The sequence below is a fragment of the Dipodomys merriami genome, unplaced genomic scaffold (assembly GCF_024711535.1).
Source record: "Dipodomys merriami isolate MVZ:Mamm:240054 unplaced genomic scaffold, mDipMer1.0.p SCAF_21, whole genome shotgun sequence".
Taxonomy (NCBI): domain Eukaryota; kingdom Metazoa; phylum Chordata; class Mammalia; order Rodentia; family Heteromyidae; genus Dipodomys; species Dipodomys merriami.
Genome location: NW_027203493.1, coordinates 23,038,707 through 23,064,261, shown reverse-complemented (window position 1 = coordinate 23,064,261; position 25,555 = coordinate 23,038,707). Strand labels below are relative to the sequence as shown.

General features: G+C 34.7%; 1 protein-coding gene across 1 annotated transcript in view; it reads left to right on the top strand.

Annotated features, from left to right (window-relative positions):
- The window catches only part of Ano3 (anoctamin 3), a 203,189-nt gene that overhangs the window by 110,827 nt on the left and 66,807 nt on the right, over nucleotides 1-25,555 (top strand). The window contains exons 7-13 of the mRNA XM_070032709.1: nucleotides 667-711; nucleotides 3,849-3,980; nucleotides 6,856-6,962; nucleotides 10,224-10,279; nucleotides 13,275-13,396; nucleotides 16,889-17,023; nucleotides 22,639-22,735. Of these exons, the coding sequence (XP_069888810.1) occupies nucleotides 667-711; nucleotides 3,849-3,980; nucleotides 6,856-6,962; nucleotides 10,224-10,279; nucleotides 13,275-13,396; nucleotides 16,889-17,023; nucleotides 22,639-22,735 (694 nt within the window). The remainder of the gene's footprint in view (nucleotides 1-666; nucleotides 712-3,848; nucleotides 3,981-6,855; nucleotides 6,963-10,223; nucleotides 10,280-13,274; nucleotides 13,397-16,888; nucleotides 17,024-22,638; nucleotides 22,736-25,555) is intronic.

Here is a 25,555-nt window from a genome sequence, read left to right as displayed (position 1 = left end):
GGTAATAATGCTGGAGAGGAAATGTACTTATTACCTTACTCATGTAAATATAACCCCTCTGTACAGTATCTTTACAATAAAAAGAAAGAAAGAAAGAAATTGGGCACCTGTGGTTCACGCCTATAATCCTAGCTACTCAGGAGGCTAAGATCTGAGGATCGCAGTTCAAAGCCAGCCCGGGCAGGAAAGAATGTGAGACTCCTATCTCCAATAAACCACTAGAAAGCTGGAAATGGTGCTGTAGCTCAAGTGGTAGAGTGCTTGCCTTGAGCTGAAGAGCTGAGGGACAGCGCCCAAGCCCAGAGTTCAAGCCCCATGACGTACAAAAAAAAAAAAAAAAGAAAGAAAGAAAGAAGAAATGAAGCTACTCAAATGATATAATTAGGATGTATTAAGTGGAAGAAAACAGACTTCTACAAAAGAAATAAAAAACAAAATGTTTAGAAAGAGTAAATGTTTGTATTCATAGTAACTTAGATTCTGATATTTAAATTATGCAAATATGTTGTTCTTTATGTTATACTCATCTGGTTTATTCCAAACTTATTAAAATCTTAAGCATAAGAAATTTGAGGAATTGAAATATTCAATATTATTGAACATTGTCAATCATATAGCTTTTTTTCCTGTTATTTCCCTCAGCTGATTTCTTTTTTTTTTTTTCAGGAAAAAATGCTATTACACTGACGAGAGGAACAAATCAATGGGCAGGTTGGTGGGTGATGCATAATTTCTCTCTCTGTCATTCAGAAAAACTAAATAAAAATTCTTTGATTACCGATATCAGCAATTATAAAATTTAGGCTAAAAATTTCAATAATTTGTTGAAACAATTTCCAAAATGACTAAATTTAATGGCATTAAAGTAATCAAATTTAGCAATACCAAAAATAAGATCATTTATTTGTTACTATTACTTTCACCATTTCAGGAAACCTCCCATGATATATTATGGAAGGGGAATTGTAATTGCAAACTACCACTCGAAGACTTTTATTTTAGAGATCATTATGCAGTAATAGTCAGTAGATAAATGATTCTAAGATGACCTAGCAGAGACTTATGGACCATTCAATTCAGTTCTCTTATTTCATAGAGATGTTAAAGTCTAGCCTCCATGCCCATGTAATGGTACATAAAGTGGATTTTGCATCATCGATCTGCTCTTATTCTACCACGTAAGCTTCCTCATATGGAAAATGAACTTCTTTTCGAAAGTTTCATCTTAAAACATCAATTTATCACTGCTGACTGTTTAGTCGGGAGAAAGATAATTCCATTCAATGATTGTCCAAACACAAGGCTTCATGCTCATTCATGTTGTTGGGTTTTTGCTGTTACTGTTGTTGTTCATTGCAAAGAAAACTCAACAGATAAAATCTAAAAACATTTAATAGTGTGTTGTGCTTAGTGATGCTGTAGGATAATGACACATCTCAGAAATCTATACTATGAGAACAGCAGTCTATGTTAGAGATTCACCAACTCTATTCCCCAGAAACTGTTGGTCTCTTTTTAAATACAAAATTTGATTGTGGTGGTAAGATTTTATGACAAAAGCATAAGCCATGGAGGAAAATAACTTGAAAGTAGAATTAACATGACAGAAATTAATCCTGAACTCACTTTTTAAAAATTAATGTTGTTTCCAAAAAGCCAGACAAGTATTTCTGTTGTGGTAAGGTACTGATTTAGAATGAACTCTATTTCCTTTATGAATCTTGGTCTATGTAGAAAAATCCCAAGTCATTTTGTACTAACATCAACATCATTGAAATGTTGTTATATATAAATTTACAACTGCAGATTTTTAAATTATTGTCATATGTGTGTGTATCTGTTCAGTATGGGATGATTTATATTTTTGTTTCTTTATTTCAATCTCCATTAGTGTACTACCACAGAGGCAGTTTGACTGCATCATTACTGGGTTTTCTGTTGAATAAGGCATCTTTCCTTCAGAGATTTCCAAAATAAAAGTATTATTATTTTAAAATCTCAAGAAAAGTTTATTTGCATAAATCTATTATAGTTCTGTTTCAGTTACCTAGTGTTTAACATTCATGGTAAATATTTTCACATTAAATCCTAAAGAAATGATTGTTAATACTTGAGAAATAGTCCTCCCTTTCTATGTTAGTCACTCTTATGAAAAAATAAGTAAAGTGAATACCATAGCACATGTTTCATTATGTTTATCTTTTATATTATGGTTTTTGTTTTATAAAGTTAAAATTGAGTTATTAGTTATTCTAAGCAATTTTCAAAGTATCCTGAACTGTAATCAACTATTTTACATTTTATTTATTATTTTGCATTTTATCTTTATATTTTACATGCTATCTATTTTCTATTAATCTATTCATTATTCTAAGCAAAGCATCATGAATCTATTACTTATTCTTGCTTTGTTCTTTAGTTTTGTGGATAAGAATGAGGTGGAATAGGGAATCAATGCTGAAAGAGTTTACCCAATTTTATTACATATTTAAGTGAAGAATGATCATCTGATTGATCTGAGTTAAGATATTCATTGAATAATACTACTACATTCTTTACTAAAGGCAATAAATTGCAAAAAGCTAGAGTAATTGGTATATGAGCCATTTAATGTCTTCAACATATTTTTGTATTACCTCTGAGATAATAGTTACATGATTTTAAAGACCTTCTTTATAATAAAGCACAGTAAAATAAATGTTGAGACTGCTTACTAATTATTTTATGCTATAAAATGGTGTGTTCTCTCCAAAGCTAAAAATGGCATGGCTTACAAATGGTCATCTTCATTGTTAGAGAACTAATCCAAGATTTTTATATCTTAAATTTCACACCAGAGGATGGGAAGGTGGCTCAGTGGTAGAGCGCTTGCCTTGCATACATGAGGCCCTGGGTTTGATTCCTCAGCACTACATAAGCAGGAAAAAAAGCTGGAGTGGCACTGTGGCTCAAGTGGTAGAGCCCTAGCCTTGAGGTGAAGAGCTGAGGGACAGCGCTCAGGCCCAGAATCCAGGCTCTACGACCAGAACAACAAAAATTCACAACAGATTTGGTGCTTAACTTCAAATTTGTCACAGTAATTTTATCATAATAAAGCCAAATAAAATAGTTCTTAGGATGTAGTATTTGCTGCCTTCCCATTGCTTGCTTAAATTTTTATCTGAGGGTTTTTGCTTGTTTGTTTTGTTTTTAAGGCCCAGTATTGAAAGCCCATTATTTAGATGTAATATACTTTCCTAAGAACCAATTCTGTCTTGCCACTCAACTTAACTGTTGCACATAATATTAAAACTTGCTTCACAGAATATCATAAATAGTGTGCTAATATTACATGATTTTTTAGAGAACATAGCTGCTGTGACAATAACTTGGAGTTTTCACAATCAAATAGTTTCACATCAGTGTTGTGAGAACATGTATTTATTTTCATTATCCACTTTTGTAGAGTCCTATTGCTGACTTTTTGTTTAAAGAATCTGTACCTCTAAAGAAATAGATATAGCTGGATATATATCCAGGTCCAGATTCAATGTAGAGATAGAGATACATACATGAATACACATATATCTTCAATAAATATAGTGCTTTTTAAGAATACTATTCTTTATGCTCTTTGTGAGTAGTAATTCTTAAATATTTTCCACAGGATTTTTAATAAGGGTAACAGCTGTGCTGAAAGACTTTGAACACATTCTGGCTTTGTTTTCTTCTGTGTGGGAACAGAATGTGTGGGTGTGGGTGTATAGGTGTTTTTTTGGACTGTTTAGTACTTAAGGGTCCTGTGGTGAAGGATTATGATGGCTTTTGAATATAATCAAATCTAGTTCTAAAAGGAGACTTTGTTCCAGGGTACAAAATTATTTCAGAAGAATCAAAAAGTGGATGGCTCAAAACCCAATGGTTCTGGACAAGTCGGCTTTTCCAGACCTGGAGGAGTCAGACTGCTATACAGGTCCTTTCAGCCGAGCACGCATTCACCAGTGAGTTCCATTTTTTTCGACTATCTGCCTTGCTACCTTTTGGTACCTGGAGCTTAATTATAGAAGAAGATACCATTGGCCATTTCAATTTTTACTAAATGGATCAAAGAATATATCACTGCATTAAAAATATACTTCATTTCTGAACAACACCTAGTCAATATTATGAATTTTTCATCCATTTTATAATTCAGAGACAGACAAGCAACAATCAGAAATACCTTTCAAGGCAATTACTGTGATAATCAACCAATTGAAATAGTACTGATAATACAATAGAATTTTAATTAATAATAGAATATTGTAATTAAGATATCAAAGCCATGCTTTTTTAAATTAATATATTTGTTAACTAAACTATTTTGGTTTAATTTTAAAAAACTAAAGTAAAAATATTTTCAGAGAATCTTAGATATCTCTCTATCCTTCTTTACCTACCTATGATGTTCTATGCTTATATATTTGTATATTCATTTAAGTAGCACTTATTGAGCTCTGTATGTCACAATTGAATGTAGAAGGGAGATTACTATTACAATTATATCTTCTACTTCCATGGTAATACTGGTCAAATTGTGCAGACAAAAAGTGTAAATTTCTAAGTAAATGAAGCAAGGTAGACATAAGACAGAGAAATATGTAATACACTATAGGACCAAAGCTTTCACTCTACTTACACTGTTTGAAGTAACCTATAATTTTGGATATGGAAAGTTAAATGAAGAATGAAACAGAATTCCAAACCACCAAATATATGACATAGCCAGATAACAGTGAGAAACCTTTGCCTTCCTAATACTGTATTGTCCTATTACTTACTCCTAGAGATGAGTCTACAAGTTTTGAATGACATAATTCTAGAGAAATCTAAATGTCTGACAAGCTTAGAAAGAGGTTCTGGGGAGCATATTTAGCTTTTTGCTGTATATTTATTGGACCTCAATGTATCTATGGCACATCAGATATTTTAAAAATGTTCCTATCTTCGAAAGCATAAGGAGCCAGTTTATCTTTGAAAACTTTCATATACATCAGCTTATGCAAATGTTTTCTAAATTAGTTTCCTCAATGCCTCCCCATTTGTGTTTATAATATAATTCAAAGCATGTATACTATAGACTCTGTGCCACATTCACTCTTCAGTATCTATATCTCCCACCAGTCACTTGATCCAGCCATGTTAATCTGGGCTCTGAATCAAATGCTCAGGTGTAGTCATGCTGCTTTATTTTTTTTCTGTTCTCTCTGTCTGACAGGATTTGCTCCTAGATCTCTGCATTTTTTACTTATTATTTTCTCCTCCTATTTTAACATCACCACCTCCATGCCCCACCTTCTCTGTGCTGTTCTCTTTTTATTCCTATATATTACTTAGAATCTTATTTATTTGTTTAGTTGTATCATGTTTAATTTGTCCATAATGGCAACTGCATGAAAAAAATGACACAAATATGCTTAAGAAATAGTTGTTTGGAAACGCTAAAGAATGTAATTGTAGCACGAAAGAACCATGAGGATAACAGATCCTTCTGCGTCCAGCAATTTGCTGCATCTGAATAAAGAGATAATACATATAATATTAGATGCTGAAGAGCTCAGTGTCTAATACAAAAGACAGATGCACAGATTGAAATAAAACAAGCCTGAGAAAATTAGTGAGATAGGAAATGCACAAGTAAATTGCATATTTGACAAAAGAAATGAGAGGGCCATTTTCAAAGGACAGGATCTGAACAGGCTTTTGGAAGGAGAGAGCCTACTTAGCAGGTAACAATATGGAGGGAGATGGAAAAAGGAAGAATGATAGACATTAAAGGTAGAGAAAAACACAAAGAAGAGATGCATGGAAATTAAAAGTAGTGGTAAATTTTACTCCTTGACAGATAATCAGATAGAAGGAACAGAATTGTAAGAAATAAGACTTGGTGGGTAGATAGGAGAGCAAGTATTGAGAGCCTTGGATGAAAACAAGAAATTCGATTATGCTCCTAATGGAGAGTTTATGACATGCTAAAGCTAGTAGGTGCTCTAAGGATCAGAGCTGTACTTTGGAAATCCAGTGAAAAATTGAATGTTGGGTTAGAACAGTCTTCTCACAGTCTAGGCAAGAGGGAATGACACAAGGACAGAGGTAGAGTGAGAGATGGGGAGATGCAGTTGATTAGAACAGTTCCTTAGTGAGACAACTGTTTGTGTGCAGAGACTGGAGACACCAGAATCATAGAAAACCAAATACTTCAGGACTAAATGCCTGGTAAATGGTGCATTATCATTCACAGAGATAGTAGTTCCTGGAAACAGGAAGAGTCAGAAGCTGAGTGAGACCAACTTCACTCCTTTTATCAGACTCCTACGATATTATAAATCAATTACTTTGTCATAATCTTTCTCCTCTTTACATCGTGGGCACTCCCATGAACCTTTCTTTCTACTCTTCTCACATTCAGCCAATGTAGGTCACCAAGGGCAGAGGAGGACTATTGCTGATTTCTGAGCTCTGTGAACAGGGTAAGCTTGGTTGGAGAGTGTGAATGAGGAAGGTATCAATGTTTAATGCATTCTATTTAGAACCACATCGCTCATATCAGTGCAACATTTATGTGAGGCAGTAGGAAGCTTGGTGTCTCCATTCTAAATAAGACTTTCTTGTAAAGTGAAAGATTTTAAAGTGAATATCTGGTAACTCCCTGAATTTTCTATGCATGTGTTTCATTTTTTCTGTTAGTTGATTCCCATCCCTAAGTTCTAACTTAATATACTTCATATACATTAGCTTCAAAGGAGGAAACAAAAGTTGATTACCTAAGAACTTGTATTTCTGGAAGGATTCTCTGCTCTGTTCTGAATATTAAAACCAATCTCCTTATCTTAACAGCTTTATAATAAACAATAAGGACACCTTCTTCAGTAATGCTACTCGAAGCAGAATTGTCTATCACATGTTGGAGCGTACCAAATATGAAAATGGAATATCAAAAGTGGGTAAGAACATCAAAGCTTGGAGAAAGTATATATTTCTTACAATCAGAGTATTGTTGTGGCTGTTATTTTGTCATTCCTGGGCTTTGAACATAGGACCTCATGGCTGCTAGACAGGCTCTTGATTGCTGAAATACCCCCCTAGCAAAATTGTTATTTAACCACTGAAGCATTGACTTCATTCATTATGTGACTATATAATAGAATGAATACAACATCTATATGTTGCATTTTGCTACCTTTCATTTAAAAAAATCAAAAGTAATGTTTAAGGAGGTCATCAGAATATGAAATATATACATACCTTAGAATAGATTTCATTTCCCTAAATTCACCCAAAAATAATAAATTGGATGCTTTTAAAAAAAACATGAAAGGGCTGGGCACTCCTGTAATCCTAGCTACTCAGGTGGCTGAGATCTGAAGATCGTTCATTGAAGCCAGCCAGGGCAGGGAAAGCTATAAGGTTCTTATCTCCAGTACATTATTCAGAAAAAAAGCCAGAAGTGGCACTGTGGCCTAAGTTGTAGAGTGCTAGCTTTGAATACAGTCTCGCTCAGGGTTAGAGCCCAGGCCCTGAGTTCAAGCCTCAGGACCTACAGAAGGAGTGGGGGGGAGGGAGAAGGAAGGGGGAAGGAGGGAGATAGGGATGGGGAGGGAGAGTGAGGGGGGGAGAGAGAGAAAGAAGGAAAGAAAGAATAAAAGGAAGGAAGAAAGAAAGAAAGAGAAAGAAATCAGAATGTCCACTGAACTGAAAATACACTACATGATAATATCCACCATGGTTATATGTGCAATAATAAATATAGTAGTTGGGGGATTTAATTTTTTAAGTTCCAGGTATATTTTAAATATGAGACCCTTGTCCATTGTATGGCTAGTGAAGATTTTCTCCCAATCTGTGGGCTTTCTATTGATCTGGCCAGCTATGTCATTTGCCATGCAGAAGCTCTGCAATTTCATGCAATCCCATTTGTCCAACCTTTCTTTGATTTGTTGTGATTCTGAGTCTCTTTTAAGAAAATTTCCGCCTGTGCCAACAAATCTTCAAAGAAGCAACTGCTCAATAAATAAGTGGGCTTAGAGAAATTTCTCTGAAGAGGAAAGAAGGATGGCCAATAGACACAGAAAGAAATGCTCAACCTCCCTATCCATAAAAGAAATGCAAATAAAAACAAACCAAAAAAACATTAAGATACCACCTCACCTCAGTTAGAATGGCTATAATCAAGAACTCTAATAACAACAGATGCTGGAGGGGATGTGGACAGAGGGAACCCTACTGCATTGTTGGTGGCAGTGTAAACTTGTTCAACCACTTTGGAAAGCAGTATGGAGGTTCCTCAAAAGACTCCACATAGAGCTCCTCTATGACCCAGCAATCCAATCCCACTTTTGGGCACTTACCCAAATGATCACAAACAAGACCATACTAAAACTACCAGCACAACTATGCTTATTGCAGCATTATTTACCATAGCTAAGATATGGAACCAACTCAGATGCCCCTCAGTAGATGAATGGATCAAGAAAATTTGGTATATATACACAGTGGAATTCTATGCCTTCATCAGAAAGAATGACATTGCCCCATTTGTTAGGAAATGGAAAGACTTGGAAAAAATGATATTAAGTGAAGTAAGCCAGGCCCAAAGAAACATAGGTCCTATGGTTTCCCTGATTTGCAATAACTAGTAGATGTCTGAGACAAGCAAAAATGGTCAGATAAGTTGATGTTAGGCGAAATGAACCCCAAGATAAGGACTCAAATGTTATTTTCTTTCATGTGATTGTTTCTAACACATTTATAAGATTATTTCTTTGTTGCTTTGTATGTCCCTCCCCCACAGCATAACCCCTGTTTTCACTGTATTTGATGTTGGTATAAGTTGTGAAGGGGAAGGGAAAAAGCAAATTGTTTAAATAGGGATACACTTGGACCCATTGCAACAATGAGATGTACAAGATGTCATGTCGAAAATGAACTTTACAACTTTGGCGCAGGGGTAGGGGGAGGTCTGACAGGGGAGGGGGAAGGATGGGAAGGGATGTTAAGGGGAAAGAAAGGAGGAGGCAACAATTCTTGATAAGAAATGTACTAATTACCTTGCCCATGTAATTGTAACACTTCTGTACGGTATTTTCACAATAAAAAATAAATAATAAATAAATAAATATAGTAGTGAAGCATGGTGGTGAATACCTGTAATCTCAGCTACTTGGGAGAATGAGGCAAGAGAACCACTAGTTCAGCCTGCACAAATTAGCAAGATCATATCTCAAAGTTAAATTTTTTTAATATGGGGAGGATTAGAGTATAGTTTAGTAGTATAGTACTTGCCTGACACATCCATGACCCTAGGTTTAACACCTGCTACATTTTCTACCAGACATTTGATTTAAAAATAAAATTATTTTTAAAACTTTCTCTATACCAATAAAATATATAGATATATAATGTCAATCAAAATTACATTCAATTCATTGTTGTCCCATTTTATAAAAGAGTATTTTACTCAAGTGCAAAGTATATTTTCAAAACATTTCAAATAGTTGTATCATATTCTATAATAAGCAATTAAGTACAAATTAATTGCAAAGTAACAATTATTCATTTTAACCATAGTAGTGGATAATGAAAGACTTTTGTAATAAAAATAAAAGGATTCATCTGTTGCAGTTGTGCAATTATTTTTAATTCTTTATGAATGTAAATAACATTACAATACATATATTATTCTCCAAAAAGGCTTCCTGACTGCCTATTCTCACAAGCATGGTGTTACAAGTTCACCATACTGCAGTCTGCTGAAATGAACATTTTTACCGTGTCACATTGTTATTTAGGTCCCTTTGGCTAAGTATAAACAAAGACTTCCAAAATAACCTCCCAAGATATTTGGTAGGGGAGAAGAGTAAAATTATTCCTTGACCAACTTAGTCACTTTGAGGGTTAAAAAATAAAATTGTTCCTGGCACATGTGATTATAAGTAAGTGAATATTATTGTATGACAGAGTGAATTTGTGTGAAAGATCATAGTTGGTGTGGCTATGGAACTAAGGGTATCATTCAATTAACCATTTATCCTTGATATATATATATATATATATATATATATATATACACAAACACATGCATTTAAACATGATTCATATATACATATATACTAGGTGATTATGTGATTATATATACTAGTTTATTATGTATATTTCTCTGAATTTGGCTCAAATGTTTTATTTCTGTTTTCTTGTTCTCTTCCTAGGTATCCGTAAGCTTATAAACAATGGCTCATATATAGCAGCATTTCCCCCACATGAGGTAATTCTGAAAGACAGCTTTCCTTCTCTTCCCTTTCCTCCCTCATTTCCTCCCTCCCTCTCTCCCTTCTCTTCTTCACCCTTCTTCCCTTCCTCTTCTTTCTCTTTCTTCTCCTCCTCTTCCTTCCCCTGCATATTCTCTCTCTCTCTCTCATCTTCTTGAGTTTTAGACTTAGGACCTCCACTTCCTAGGCAAGTTCTCTACAGTGTGAACCATACCTGCACTGCTTTCTTGTTTTAGCCATTTCTCAGTCAGGGTCATATGTTTTGTGCAGGCCAACCTACAGCTGTGATTAAGACATGAGCTTCCATGTCCAGGTGATTTTTTTAAAAAACTTTTAGTCTACTAGTGTCGTACCTACACCTGTCTCAATCCCCTCAATCACTGGAGCGATGGACCCACTACTATATCCACTTTCTAAGCAGCAGGGATTACAGACATGAGCTACTGTAAATTTCCATCAAAATAGATTTCCATGAAAATTTATTTTCTTGCTCAATGCATAATCCTATTCATTTGACTGGAGTCTGGTTCCCATAGCCCTTTAAGACTTCTAAGACTGTGTTATAAACTTGGGGCTACACACTGGCTCCGCTCCTCCAGAACACTTCTCAGTTTGCCTCATGTGAAGAATCACAGTCCTTGAGGGACTGACTATAGATTCAGAATGTAGTGCTCTATCCTTGGTCCAGCTTGAGATCCAAACAGAGCAGATCCCTCAATGTGCCTTCTATTTTAGGATACCTAAAAGTTGAAGACAAAGTCAAAATGGAAATCTGTAGTTTAAGACTTCTTTTTGAATCTTTGCCAGATCATTACCTCTCTCTCCTTTTTTTAAAAAAATTCTTTATGTTATTATCTTTATGTAGTTGGACAAAGGAGTTGCCATTTAACAAAGAAGTTTATAAATACAATACTTCTTGTTCAATGTCTCCCCTTTCAACATTCTGATCCATCCCTCTCCAACCTATCCCTTCCTCACTCTTCTTAATTTTGTAGGATATACTTTGAATTTTTGACCACATTCTCTCCCTCTTCTCCTCTTCTGTTTTGAGTAGAAATGCCTCTTGCACTCTGTGCTTGGCTTTGCCTACAATGAATAATACTTAAAATTGTTTTAACTCTTCCTTGCTCCCCAAATCTTCTTGGCTTCTTTCTTTAAGCCAATTCATATCTTAAGATGAGGAGAATAGTTCTTTTGAGATTTCACTTCAAAACCAGCACTTTTTATATTTATAAAGCAAAACAGAACATTAACAGGTTATAATATGTGAGTAATATTCAGGCCTGCAGAGACAATACTACATAAAATATACTAAGAAACTCTTATTGGTTAATAATTTAAATGTTTGATATAAATTCTCATTTGAACAACTTACTAGGGTAGACAAAAATACTAAATCAATATGTATATATACCTATATACATATACATTTATACACATATATATGTAATTGAGGTAGTAGAATGTCAAGAAGCAAGGGCAGAATTCTGAGCTTAATGTACCAGCAACTAATTCTTACATAATTTATAAGTGTCTACTTAGAGAAAGAATGATAATACAACAGCCAATATATTTGTGTTTGCATGTGCTAAGTCCTATGTTTGGATTTTCCCATTATTCTGACAAGAACAATGAAAGAAAATATATAATTATCTCCATTCTAAAGCTAAAATAACCAAAGGCCAGAAAAATAGAACACCACTTACTGACTTCAGGGTTGGTGGAGTGTTCAGAATATCAAAGTTAAATCTCTAAGACAGCCTTTTTAGAAAAGGAAACTACAATTTCTTTTCTGTGTGGTCATTTTCTCTACATAATCAGGCTGTATTCTAGGAGTCCATTTTACAGTTTGTGGGAACTTTAAGATCTGTCACAATTGGATTGTTAAAAATGTTCATGTTCACATTTATGCACGTAAATTAGTCAAGAAAAGAAAAGAAAAGAGTATCCTCAAAATGAAAAGAGTAAAACAGAGTAAAATAAAATTGTCTCAGGAATTTTGTATTAATTTTAAGTGCCAATAAGTCAAGGAAAGAGAAGAAGGCTAGTTAAAAAGAAATGAGCCAATGACATTGTCAATATGCTGTTTTATGAAAGATACTTCAAAATGGACCTCTTTGTTCATGGAAACTTACTCTCTTATTTAGCATTCAAAAGTGGAAGAAAACTTTCCTGGGAATGGACCATGACTTAAAACACAGTAACTTCATTTCTTAACCAAAAATCACATCAATTTCTGACATCTATGGGGGAGAAATTATTTTACTTAAAAATGTGCATGTCCAAACAGTAAAACTTGTAGGTCTCATTTAAGTAGAATGAACTCCAATGGTTAGAAGCAATTGATTTATGCAATGATTTGCATGGAAACCATCAAGGTATTTCCAGCAACAGTAGCTGTTAGTCTAACCTTCTCTACCTTAGGAGCCTGTCTTAGGCCCTATAGCCTATCTTAAGCCCTGCTGTAAAGCAGGGCCTTTCCTGAAATGAGCTGACACAGGCCTTATCTTACCAGGTGATGCAGGCAACCCTAAACAACACACACACACACACACACACACAAACACACACACACACACACACACACACACACACACACACACACACACACAACAAATCCCCTACTCGCACATAACTCACAAAATCCAAGCTCTCACACAAACCAGACTGCAGAGTACTCCCTGCACCTAGTACAATTCTCCACCCCCAACCCCCTAGCCATATAAATCCCCTTGCTCAAGGACAAGTGCCATCCCTGCCTGAGAGGGTCAGCTTGTCAGCCTGCTAACAATAAACTTGAGTGACCTGGTGTCCCCGTGGCCCTCCGGGCTGAGGATTACAGAAGCAATCTCCAACAACATCCTAATTTGGGCTTCAGTCATCAATCTCTGAAGCCTTAGTTAAATCGTTAGATTATTCTGCAAAGAAAAATAGTTTTGTTTAGTTCAAATTTCAGTGAATTATCCATTCATATTATTGTATCTGTTGCAGGGAGCCTATAAAAGTAGCCTGCCCATCAAAACTCATGGACCTCAGAATAACAGACACCTGTTGTACGAGCGCTGGGCACGCTGGGGAATGTGGTACAAGCATCAGCCTCTGGATTTAATCAGGTACTGTACACGCACTAATGGAGTAAAGCAAATTGTGCTGCTCTGTTGTCATTTTAATGGACTAGGAAAATTTTCTTATCAACCACATCATACCTATCAATGAAGATATCATCTAGAAACAACAACAACAAAAATAACCACTCTGATTGTGCCAGGATAGGAACTTAATGCAGAGAATTGATTACTTAGGGGATGGGAAAGCTTAGAGATAAAATAAGACTTGGAAGTTAGCTAGGAATTAACAACAGTGGAGATGACAACATCTCTAAGGATGGAAGAGAATTACCATCAGGTATAATATCAGAATCCAAGACCTGGGCCACAGCGAGGTACATAAGCCTAGAAAACACCAAGCGGAGGAGGAACATCCTGGCATAATCCCTTCCTTCCATCTTTAAATCTTCTAGTATCTCATAATCCAACTAAGCCATAGAAAATATAAGTAATCTAATATTCTAGGAAAATCAAAGCAAAGAGAAGCAAAAAGGTAATCTTAGAGCAAAGAGGAAGTGACCAACAGAGCCATGATGTATATGTAATAATACCTCTCCTCCACCCCACGGAGGAATTTTGTTTAAGGAAAAAGTGCCTTTATTGCATTACTTGCTAATATAATAAACTGCAGTTTCAAGCAGAACCTTATGATTGTATGAGGAATGAATAGACTATTGACTGATGTTTCCAAGGAGAAATAAATAAAAAGAAAAAATAGATTAATAATGCATTATAAAGAATGACTCCAAGTCTACACTGGATGAAATATGTACAAAACTTAACTGGCATAGTATAAAGAATGAAGAAGAAAGAGAAAAGCTTTTACAAATGGAAACTTTGTATATGAAAAAATATCACAAAAATATTACCTTCTCAGTTTCACTGCTAGTGAACTGAAAAGCATCAATCTTTAAAACCATAGTTGGAAATGAAAATGTGTTAGTAATCATCTTTAGAAGATAGAGGCTTCTTTTAACCAGACTTTAAAAAACAACATTACAACAGGTCCACCTGAATCCTTAAACGACTTGTTTGTCCCCATCTCCTCCACATGTTATACTGACATCAAATATAGTGAAAGCGGGGGTTACACTGTGGGGGAGGGACATACAAAGCAACAAAGAAATAATCTTATAAATACGTTAGAAACACATGCATGAAAGAAACGAAAACATTAAAATACATATTTAAGGGTTCATTTTCCTAACATCACATTATCTGACCTTTTCCGCTTGACTCATACCTATACTAGATATTGCAAATAAGGGAAACCATGGGACCTATGCTTCTTTGGGCCTGGCTTACTTCACTTAATATAATTTTTTCCAAACCTTTCCATTTCCTAACAAATGGGGAAATGTCATTCTTTTTGATGGAGGCATAGAATTCCATTGTGTATATATACCACATTTTCTTGATCCATTCATCTACTGAGGGGCATCTGGGTTGGTTCCATATCTTAGCTATGGTAAATAATGCTGCAATAAACATAGTTGTGCTGGTAGCTTTAGTGTGGTAGCTTTAGTTTGTAAACATTTGGGTAAATGCCCAAAAGTGGGATTGCTGGATCATAGGGGAGATCTATGTGAAGTCTTTTGAGGAACCTCCATACTGCTTTCCAAAGTGGTTGAACAAGTTTACATTCCCACCAATAATGAAGTAAGGTTCCTTTCTGTCCACATCCCCTCCAGAGAAGTACAAAATGTCATGTCAAAACCAACTTTACAATGTCGGTGTGGGGGGGGGGAGGGGGGTATAATTGGGTGGGGGGAGGGGGGAGGCTGGGAAGGGAGGTGAAGGGTAAGCAAAGGAGGAGGCTGCAATGCTTGGTAAGAAATGTATGCATTATCCTGCCCATGTAATTGTAGCCCCTCTGTACAGTATGTTCTCAAATAAAATAAAATAAAAATTAAAAAAAAACAACATTACAGTTAAAATAGCAGAAAGCTAAGTGAAGAAAAACTAATAGACTAGATGTCAGGATTTTATCATTCTTCTTGCATAAGCATTCTTCTTCTATAAGCAATGTTGGTCAACTTTCAGACTATTAAGTATACTCTTTTTCTGAATTCTTCCTATGGTAATTGTTAGTGAAGTCACAGCTTCCAGTTTCTAGTGGGAGTTGCTAATGAAACAACACACAGATCTTCCTTCAAACAGCTAAAATTGTTATAGAGAAGAGAAACAATCTAAAAGATATGCAGAGTTGCAATAAAGTGTTATGAATTTCTGGTACTGAATAAAAAGGTTTGAGGGCAATGTGGGAGCAAGAGTAAGACACCCAGTAAGTGTGGGAGAACAGAGAGAACACTCCTTGGATCAACAACAATAATAATACAGAGAATAGGATTAAGATGTTTTTAATGTACTATGTGAAGTTATTTCTTTTTTCTTTCACTCTTTTTTTTTCCTATGTTTTTTCCCTGTTGTCACTGTATTTGATTTCGGTATCCTGTGTAATATAATATATATATATATAATATATATATATATACATATATATTTGTTTATCTGAATTAGGGAAAGGAAGGGGAACAACAAAATGGTGAGACAAAGGATAAAGGGTGAACCAATGCAACAGTGACACTCACAAGACGTTATGTTGTACATGTACTTTACAACTTGGGGTGGGGGTGCTGCATTAAGGGGGAGGGAAATTAGGAGAAAAGATTAGGAGGGGATAACAGTATTCAGCAAAAAATGTTGAATGTACTCCTTACCTTATGTATGTAACTATAACCCCTCTGTACATTACCTTGACAATAAAATTGTGGCGGTGGGAAGGAAGGGATGGTAGGGGAAAAACAAGAGGCAACAATGCTTGATAAGAAATGTACTCATTACCTTGCTCATGTAACTGTAGCCCCTCTGTACAGTATTTTCACAATAAAAAATGTATTAAAAAAGGAAGGAAAGAAAAGAAAAAAGTATTAAGCATTCCAAAGGGAGGAATCAATGTTAATCAGGAAGGCAATATGTTTCAGATCTTCAAAGAAGATCTTCCTCCACCAGGGGGTAGACTGTGTGTAATGTCACTCCTTGTAGCCAACAGTGCAGATGGAGACAGAAATCTACCTCCTCTCAGCATCCAGTCAGAGGAAAATCTTTTGTTAACTTATACAAAAGTAATATGAGATAGTACAGCTCTGTCATATACAGACTAAAAAGGACTACTACTATGGAGATGGAGAAAGAGGCCATCGTTATAAAATCTTGTAATTAAAATGAAAAACATCCATCAAGATGTATTTTAATCACAAATGACTTTGTTAAATGGAAACTCCTTTGTACAACTAAATATGATTTTAAAAATAAATGTTAACATTTTGCCATTAAGAGCTTTCTAAACAAGTAAGTATCAGATACCCTAGACAGAGGTGAGGAGCAATTAAGTTTGAAGCCTGTTTTCATCTAAAATTTTTACTAGCTGTGGTATCAGTGTTTGCAAACCCATTTATGTTGCCTTAACTCAAGATGAAGATTTGCTTTCTCATGCAGGCTGTACTTCGGTGAGAAGATTGGGCTGTATTTTGCCTGGCTGGGATGGTACACCGGAATGCTAATTCCTGCAGCAGTTGTTGGCTTGTGTGTTTTCTTCTATGGATTAATAACAATGAATGAAAGTCAAGTAAGGTATGTGTTGAAAAGACATAGAAAATGATCAAGCTGTCTTTGGAATAAGGGAAAAGTTTAAGGATTGTGCTAACCACTAAAATGTAATTCTACCAATACAATTTATTTCCTGTTTTGTGGGTTTTATTTAGGAAAGAAGCACTAAAATAAGGACATTTTAAAACTTTCATATGAAAATTATTTTAGACAAGATCTATGACTACTTAACGTTATGTTAAATTTCTCTTCTCTCCAAATTTCATATAACAATTTAAAAATTGTAGTAGGATGGGCTTTGACAAGCGTTAAACAGCTGTCAGAAGGGAGATTCTTTTGTTAAAGTCAGAATGACTCAAGACTTGAAATAGGAATGCATTATTCCTAGAAACTCATTATTATTCAACAGACATTATTCAACAGAGAAAATGAAAGAAAACTTAGTAACATGTTTTGTTTAATATATAGAACAAGTATAGCATCATGTTCAGCCTTCTGTGATTAAATGCAAAACATGAAGAAATGCTGCCCTCTTCTTTATCCAAACTCAGTGCTTTCTTTTACTTTGGCTCATCTTTCAGAGATATTTTTGCCACTGGGCATTATTCATAGAAGCTAAGGCTGTGAGATTCATCACACAATTATTAAAAAAAATAGTTTCCCTGAATTTCCTTCAAAAATGTAAATGTTTATGTGCCTGCTGTATTCATGTGTGTATAGCATTCTTGCCTAAAAGCAAATATCTTCATTATCCTATAGTTGAGGCCTACTCAAAAATACAGACCATTATTTTAATATTTCAGAGTCATTCATTCTTAATGAGGCCAACTGATAATTACTATGAAAGCAATACTCTTAAATTGCTAAAGAAACCTAAAAGGGACGAGAAAATTAACAGAAAGTTAAGCTGTCATGGATCTTGTCTAACTTTTTTTTTAATAGGAGTTTCAAAATGACCATTTTGTAGTACTTCTTTCCTAAATAAATCCACAAAAACAGAAAATAAATTGCACTGGTAGAATTATATTTTAGTGGTCAACATGAGTCAACAGTGTGACTCAGACTTTTGCAAACTTAGCATGATTCTAGCAGGTAGCCTTTTCCTGGACAGACTTCTATGCACTCTAAATATCTTGCTTTAAAAAAAAATCCTCATGGGTGGGAAAGTGGTTCAGTGGTAGAGCGCTTGCCTTGCAAGCATGAGGCCCTGGGTTCAATTCCTCAGCACCACATAAGAAAAAAGCCGGAAGTGGTGCTGTGGCTCAAGTGGTAGAGCGCCAGCCTTGAGCTGAAGAGCTGAGGGATAGCGCCCAGGTCCAGAGTTGAAGCCCCAAGACTGGACCCCCCAAAAAAAATCCTCATTTGGTTATTTTCTTGTGTGCTATATAGTCACTAATCTTTAGGGATCAGAGGACAGGCTGAAATTTAGAGTTACAATGTCTTGAAAAGAAAAAAAAATAATTCTTTTACAGTGAATTAATCAGTATGGAAAATGGTTCTCTAATAGCTTTGCGTAAATTGGTTCCATGGAAAATATTTTAACAAAGTTTTACCATGAGATATAGACCTCCTCCCTTCACCCATAAGAAGCTGAAACTGAAAAAAAAAAAAAAAAAGAAGCTGAAACTGAACAAAAGAAAACTGATTTCCTGTTCTTATTGGTTTTTCATACCGATGGAGTAAATTGGCCTTCTTTTGTGTGAAATAAGTATTCTTTAACCTTCAGTTCAAAAGTATTCTTAAAAGAAGTTAGTGAACTCTTTTCTTTAGCACTTTATGGTATTATATTACTGCTACCTCTGTCATACTATAATTAAGATCCTGTCAGACTTTCTATTCTAAACCAAGATACGCAGCAGTGAATATCTTGACTTTCAAAATTTGCGGACTGAAATTTTCCATTCAAGGTGTCAGACACGGTTCAGTTGTAGGTCTTATTTTGGTGAGGAACAAGGAGTAGCCTGGATTTATTTTGTGTTGATTATATTAGTATTATATTTAGCTCCTTTTTGTGTACTGCAACGTAGGAAAATGTTAAAATTCTGGAACGTGAGTTTATTTGTTGTATTTCTACATGATATAGCCAACTAAACTACAATCGTGTCTCTTAATTGCTTTAATTAATTACTAATGTATATAGTAACCAATTTTTAGATCATTGTATACATATACAGCTATGTATGCAATAGACCTACAGATACAGAGTGCTCATATTTGCCCCTTGGATATTAAAGTGAGTAAGCAAGCATGTGTTCTCTGCTTCTCAAGAGTCTAAGTTTTAAAACCAGTTCACAGAGTAGAAACCCCGGTTTTCCAGTCCATTCCTGACTCTCTCTCACATCATAATTTATCATGCAGTCTATGTCATCTTCAGTATCAACCAGCTTTGCAAAAAAAGTTGTTATTTCTTAATGAAACCCTTTCCCTTAGCAATAATGATTTCTTCCTTTTATCAGGTGGCAGTAGTACGGCTAATAAAATATCAATATCACATAAATAATATCCCAGTTACAATCCTAATCTACAGACTAATTCATTTTCAAAGAAGTAAGAGACTTGTTCAAAGGATAGAGAGATAGAGAAAGAGATAGATAGATAAATAGATAGATTAATGAATCTGATATACTTCAGATACTTGTAGTTTATTCTTTGTTGTTGTTAAAATATTACTATGGTGAGAACACACAATATAAGTATAATGTCATACAGAGGTTTCTGGAGCTTATATATATATCTTGTCCACATAAAACTTTGTATTCATTTTCCACTTATTCCCTGTTTTCCTTCATTCTCAGCTCCTGAGAACCATAGACATACTCTATTTGGTGTGTATGTTGACTATTTTAGATACACCACATCTAAATATGTTTGTCTTTCTGATACTGGCCTATTTCCTGAATCATAATGAATTCCAGGTTTATCCTTGTTGCTGTATATGCAGATTTTTTCTTTAAGTCTAAGTAATATTGCATTTTACATATACATTATATTTCTTTTCTTTGTCCATTTATCAACTTCTGGCAGCTTGGAATATTTCTGTGTTTTGCAGTATTTTAAATAAAACTTCAGTGAACATAAGCGCAGATAGCTAGCTCTTCAAAACCCTAACTGCATTTCTCTTGAAGTAATGTGGATCATATAATAGTTCTATTTTTGACTTTTTTGAGGACCTTATACAACATTTTCCATAGCAGCACATCATTTCAGATTCTTTCAGTGTACAAAGGTTCTAATTTCACCACATCCGCACTAATACTTATTTTTTGCATTATTTTTAATGTAATAACAGTCCAGTATGAAGATGTAACTCAGCCATCGAGCAATTTCCACACGTAATCAAGGCCTGAGGTTCAGTTCCTAGAAATCCCCAGCAACAAATGCTCAAGAAGTAAATTACAGTACCAATTCTAATAGGACAGAAGTCCCAGTTTCTTAGGGTATTTATTGTAGTTTTGACTTATGATTATCTAATGATTATCTCTGATTTTAAAACAAACATTTTATCCATGGTATCATATTGTTGTCCTTTAAACCTATCTTCACCTTATGCTCCACAAATCTATGTCACAGATTTTTTTTTTCTTCTACTTTTAGTCATGTTAACTGAATTACTGGAAGCATTAGGATCCTGGGATGAGGGAGCCCAAAAACCCACCCAAAAGACATCTTGCTTCTTTTAAAATGTGTAATAATTGTCATTTCTTTTTTTTAAATTTCCTCATAACCATATCTACACATCAAGTGAAAGCATGGTACAATTAGAATAAAAGTTCTGATTATCAGGACCTAAGAAATCAATAAACATTTGTGATGAGACCTCTACTTCCCTCTAGTGGTTAACTAGAGTCAAAAAAAGTCTGTGATTCCCAAATCCCTTCAGGCTAAAAAACTGAAAGAAAAAATAAGACTAATATTTTTTGTTGTATATTGATTTAAGCTTCTGGCAATGTATAGCAAATGAATTTAATGATTATGACAGTAAGAAATAGAAGGTTATCTAATCAATGGAATCCAAAACTCTTAAATCTCGGCTTGTTGAAGGTAGAAAAGTTTATGTCCTATAAAATATCACTGATACTATTTTGTATGAGTTTTCAGTATAGAATAAATTGAAAGCATTTATGAAGCATAATAAAGGTAGGTAGAGAATCTTCTTTTTTTCTTTACAGTCTTGAATTGCATATTTTATCCTACTTTATATAGATATGCTGATTACTAGCAAGATGATACTAGAAAATATATATTATGTAAAGCATAATCCATTGTCATTATTGTTGATAAGAAATTTTCCTTTAAGTATGTATAAGTATTTTACTTGTAAAACATGTCTGTAAAAATTCTTGTACAAATTTTATAGTTAATGGAAAACTCGATCTTACACAAAAAAACTCGAAACTTACACAAAAAGCTCTATGTCAGTAAGCAAATCACTTAAAATGATCTTAATTTCCTCTTTACAGTGGAAATAATTACCATTTTCTGCTATTGAGGTGAACTCTAAGCTACTTAAAGGTCATGACTCTATCTTTGCCCACAGAAACTATTGCACCATTTTATTCTATTACTAACTCTTATTTTTTCATTTTGTCTTGAGGTTGCAAACATCTCAAAATACACATGGATTTATTTTTGCTTTAGCATATGCCTTCTTTAAGATAGCAGTTCTGACTAGATGCACTACCAATTAATGATTATTAACAGCCACATATTTTCTAAAGACTAAATTCCTTTCGGCATCCCCAGAATAAATTTATTTAAAGAAATTTTACTCAGAATCCATAAACTGGCAAAGAACTGCATAGGACAGAAAAGTTTAGGTTTATATGAACATAAGTGCAGACAAACATACCAAAACTATGTTGCTATGAACTCTGAGTATGTATCAGATATTGATGATGGCTCTAGTATTTCTGTTGTGAAGCCATATATAATGTATACTGAGCTTTTTAAAAAAGAATTAGTGTCCATAAAATGGAAAAAGATGTGCCATAAATTACATTGTAATTGACAATGTATTTAAGTCAATAGAAACTATAGAAGGTTGTCATGACAACATGAATCAAGACAACATGCCGTCAGTCAGCATTCTGCAGCAATATTATATACTGGGATGTAGATTGTAAAGGTGTAGTCAGATTTGATGCCAGCTCAGCCACTTTGAAGCCTGTAACATTGATTAAAAGTCTATTTCTTCCCAGATGTGATCATCACTCCATGCACCTGGGAGTAAGAGATACATAGAACTTGAATTTGAGATCAACTTGGCTTATGAAATAAGACCCTATCTCAAACAAATCAGATGAATAGGCAGAAAGCTCCATTGATGTGTACTCACAGTATTATTCTGAGGGCCATGACAGATATATAAACAAACAAATGAAAGCTCCCTAAGTATCACACAAGTCTAAAAGATGATGTATTATCATAAGAATATTTTGATCGTTTCCTAAAGAAGTATAGGAAAGCCTTTGTATCACACATATCTTAAACCACTTAAATTGAAGCCATAATCTTGTTCACCAAGTCTCCCTCTTTGCTTCTTCCCTTTTCCTTCAGCCTTGCTGTTCCCAGCAAAGTGCTTCAATCTGCTAAGCAGATTTCTAAAGATGTTCATGTTCTTTTTTCTTTGATTTCTCAAGCCAAGAAATTTGTGAAGCCACTGAAGTGTTCATGTGTCCTCTGTGTGATAAGAATTGCTCATTGCAGAGACTCAATGACAGCTGCATCTATGCCAAGGTAAGCTCAACCTTCACATTCTCCTACCTTAGCCCTGAGAAGTTCCCATCCCAAATCTACTCATCCCAATTCCAGTAATCATAGTGTCAGGGACAAGTGAGAAAAATGGTTGAAACTACAAAGAGAGTATATATTAATTTAAATATATCATTTTAGTAACTAGAACTTATAACTTCCACCATGGACACAGACTTATACTTGAAATTGCTTCTAGACTTTTTATGAGAACAAATGTTTCCATTAGGGACTCCATTTGTGCTGTCTGTGAAGGCTCAGGAAGGTAAAATACTTCTCACTCTACAGATAGAATACAATAACATACCAAAATTTCCCAAGCAGTCATCTACTAAATTACCTGAAAGATTATTGAAAACTTGAAGTCCAGACTACACCCCCAGAGAGTATAAATCAAAATCTTCATATTTTTTACCTTTCTAAAAGACAGTATGGTTCTGGGCACCTGTGGCTCATACCTGTAATCCTAGCTACTCAGGAGGCTGAGATCTGAGGATTGCTGTTCAAAGCCAACCCAGGCAGGAAAGTCCATGAGACTCTTATCTCCAAGTAACTACCAGAAAACCAGAAGTGGTGCTGTAGCTCAAGTGGTAGAGTGCTCACCTTGAGCTGTAGAGCTGAGGGACAGTGCCCAGGACCAGAGTTCAAGCCCCATGACTGATTAACAAAAAAAAAAAAAAAAAGTATATTCCAAAGTGTTCTAGGTGATTCTAATGTCCATAAAAGTTTAGGAAAGCATGGACTTTTACCAATAGTATGCTTTATTGTAAAATACTTTTGTTGATGCATAATTAACTTAGAGTGAAATATGTATATTTGAAGTATACAAATTGCTATATTTTGTTATATATACATATATTCATGTATGTATGTATGTACAAACATATGTATGTGTGTGTGAAATCATCAATCAAAATAATATAACTGTCACCTCCAAAACTTTCCTCACACTTTCTTCTAGTGGCTACATTCCAGCCCTCCCTCATACATAACAGCTATATGATTAACCTTTATTTTATTCTATTTTCTGTTACTCTGATGAAATATTCAAGGCAGTTTACTTTATAAAGAAGAGATTTATTTTAGCTTATTTTATTTCTGGAGATACAAAGTCAAGGAGAATCATCTAGTGATAGCTTTGTTGTGGCAAGGTCCTGACCTGGTGCTAAGCAACATCACCAGGCAAAAGATGAGGCCACATTCATCTTTCCAAGAACACGAGATGTAATGGAGAATTGATGGCTGTTTATGCTCACTTTAATTCACTTTTCATGTATTATCTCTATTCATATGGACAATGCTGCTCAAAATGTTTGTTTACATATCATTTTATTCATTAAACCAAACTATTTTTTCTAAAAACATACTTCATTGCAAATATATTTCTTTAGGTAGAGCAAACCATACTAAAGTTACCAGCACAACTATATTTACTGCAGCATTATTTACCATAGCTAAGATATGGGATCAACCCAGATGCCCCTCAGTAGATGAATGGATCAAGAAAATGTGGTATATATGCACAATGGAATTCTATGCCTCCATCAGAAAGAATGGCATTGCCCATTTGTTAGGAAATGGAACGCCTTGGAAAAAATTCTATTAAGTAAAGTAAGCCAGGCCCAAAGAAACATAGGTCCCATGGTTTCCCTTATTTTCAATAACTAGTATATGTCTGAGTCAAGCAGAAATGGTCAGATAAGTTGATGTTAGGTGAAATGAACCCCAAGTTAAGGACTCAAAATTTTTTTTCTTTCTTGCTATTGTTTTTATTTATAAGATATTTCTTTTTTGCAAACCACCTTTTGTTTGGGTAAGAGTCTCTCATGCTGCTTGTGGAACTGCCTCAAAATTTTCATCTGGGGTTCCTTCAGCACAGCAGGTATTCTTGTCCTATGAAACAGAAAGTTTACTCTCATTTTGTTCTCTTGCCAATTATTTATGATGGAAATTTGAGTCATCCACAGTGTGCTGGGCTCCATTATTGCTGTCTCCTTCCCTTTTCAATTCAGTGCCCTAAATGAAGCTCTTAACAACTTAACTTATCGTTACAGATTCCCAAATAACTGTCCCCAATATGTCCAATGTCTGTCATCTCCAATATCCTGCTACCTCCCATGTGTAAGGTATTAGAAAATCTATAGACAATGATTTACATTTTTAGTACTCTTGATTAGGTAAAGTACTAAAGTCTTCTCCAACCCTCCTTATAGCTTTCTTTTTCATTACATCTATGTAATCTCAAGTTATAAGAATATTTTTATGTACAGTAAAACTAATAGATGAGTTTCTAAAGGAGTGTGTAAATTTATTGAATTTAAAACATTCCTGAAAGATTTCTAAATGAATTTTACAAAGAAAGAAAACATGCAAATTGCTCCAAAAGTCAACAAACTGACAAATCACGTCCACCAGGACAAAATGGTTCAATGTGGCTCTTTATCCACTACTTTTCTACAGACATTTTTTTTTTCTGAAGCAGGAAAGAGATACCATTTCTTACTGACCTTTATAGCCACCTCTGTGAAGTCTCAGTCCTATCACTGCAGGGACATTTCCAATACTCAGCTTGTTTAAAAAGGAAAACCAACAGCTGTTTGACAATTGAGAAGCCTCAGGTGTCTCTGTAGGGTGTCTTTGCACACAAAGAATCTGGATTCCCCTGCTGGGGGGTAATTTTATGAGCGCTGTAGGAGAAGTTCTTTAAGATTTTTTTTCTCTCTTGTACATAAAGGATGCTGACAAATACTCTGAAAAGCAACTTACAACATTTTTAGAACTCTCAAGCTTTGATAGAGAATTTTA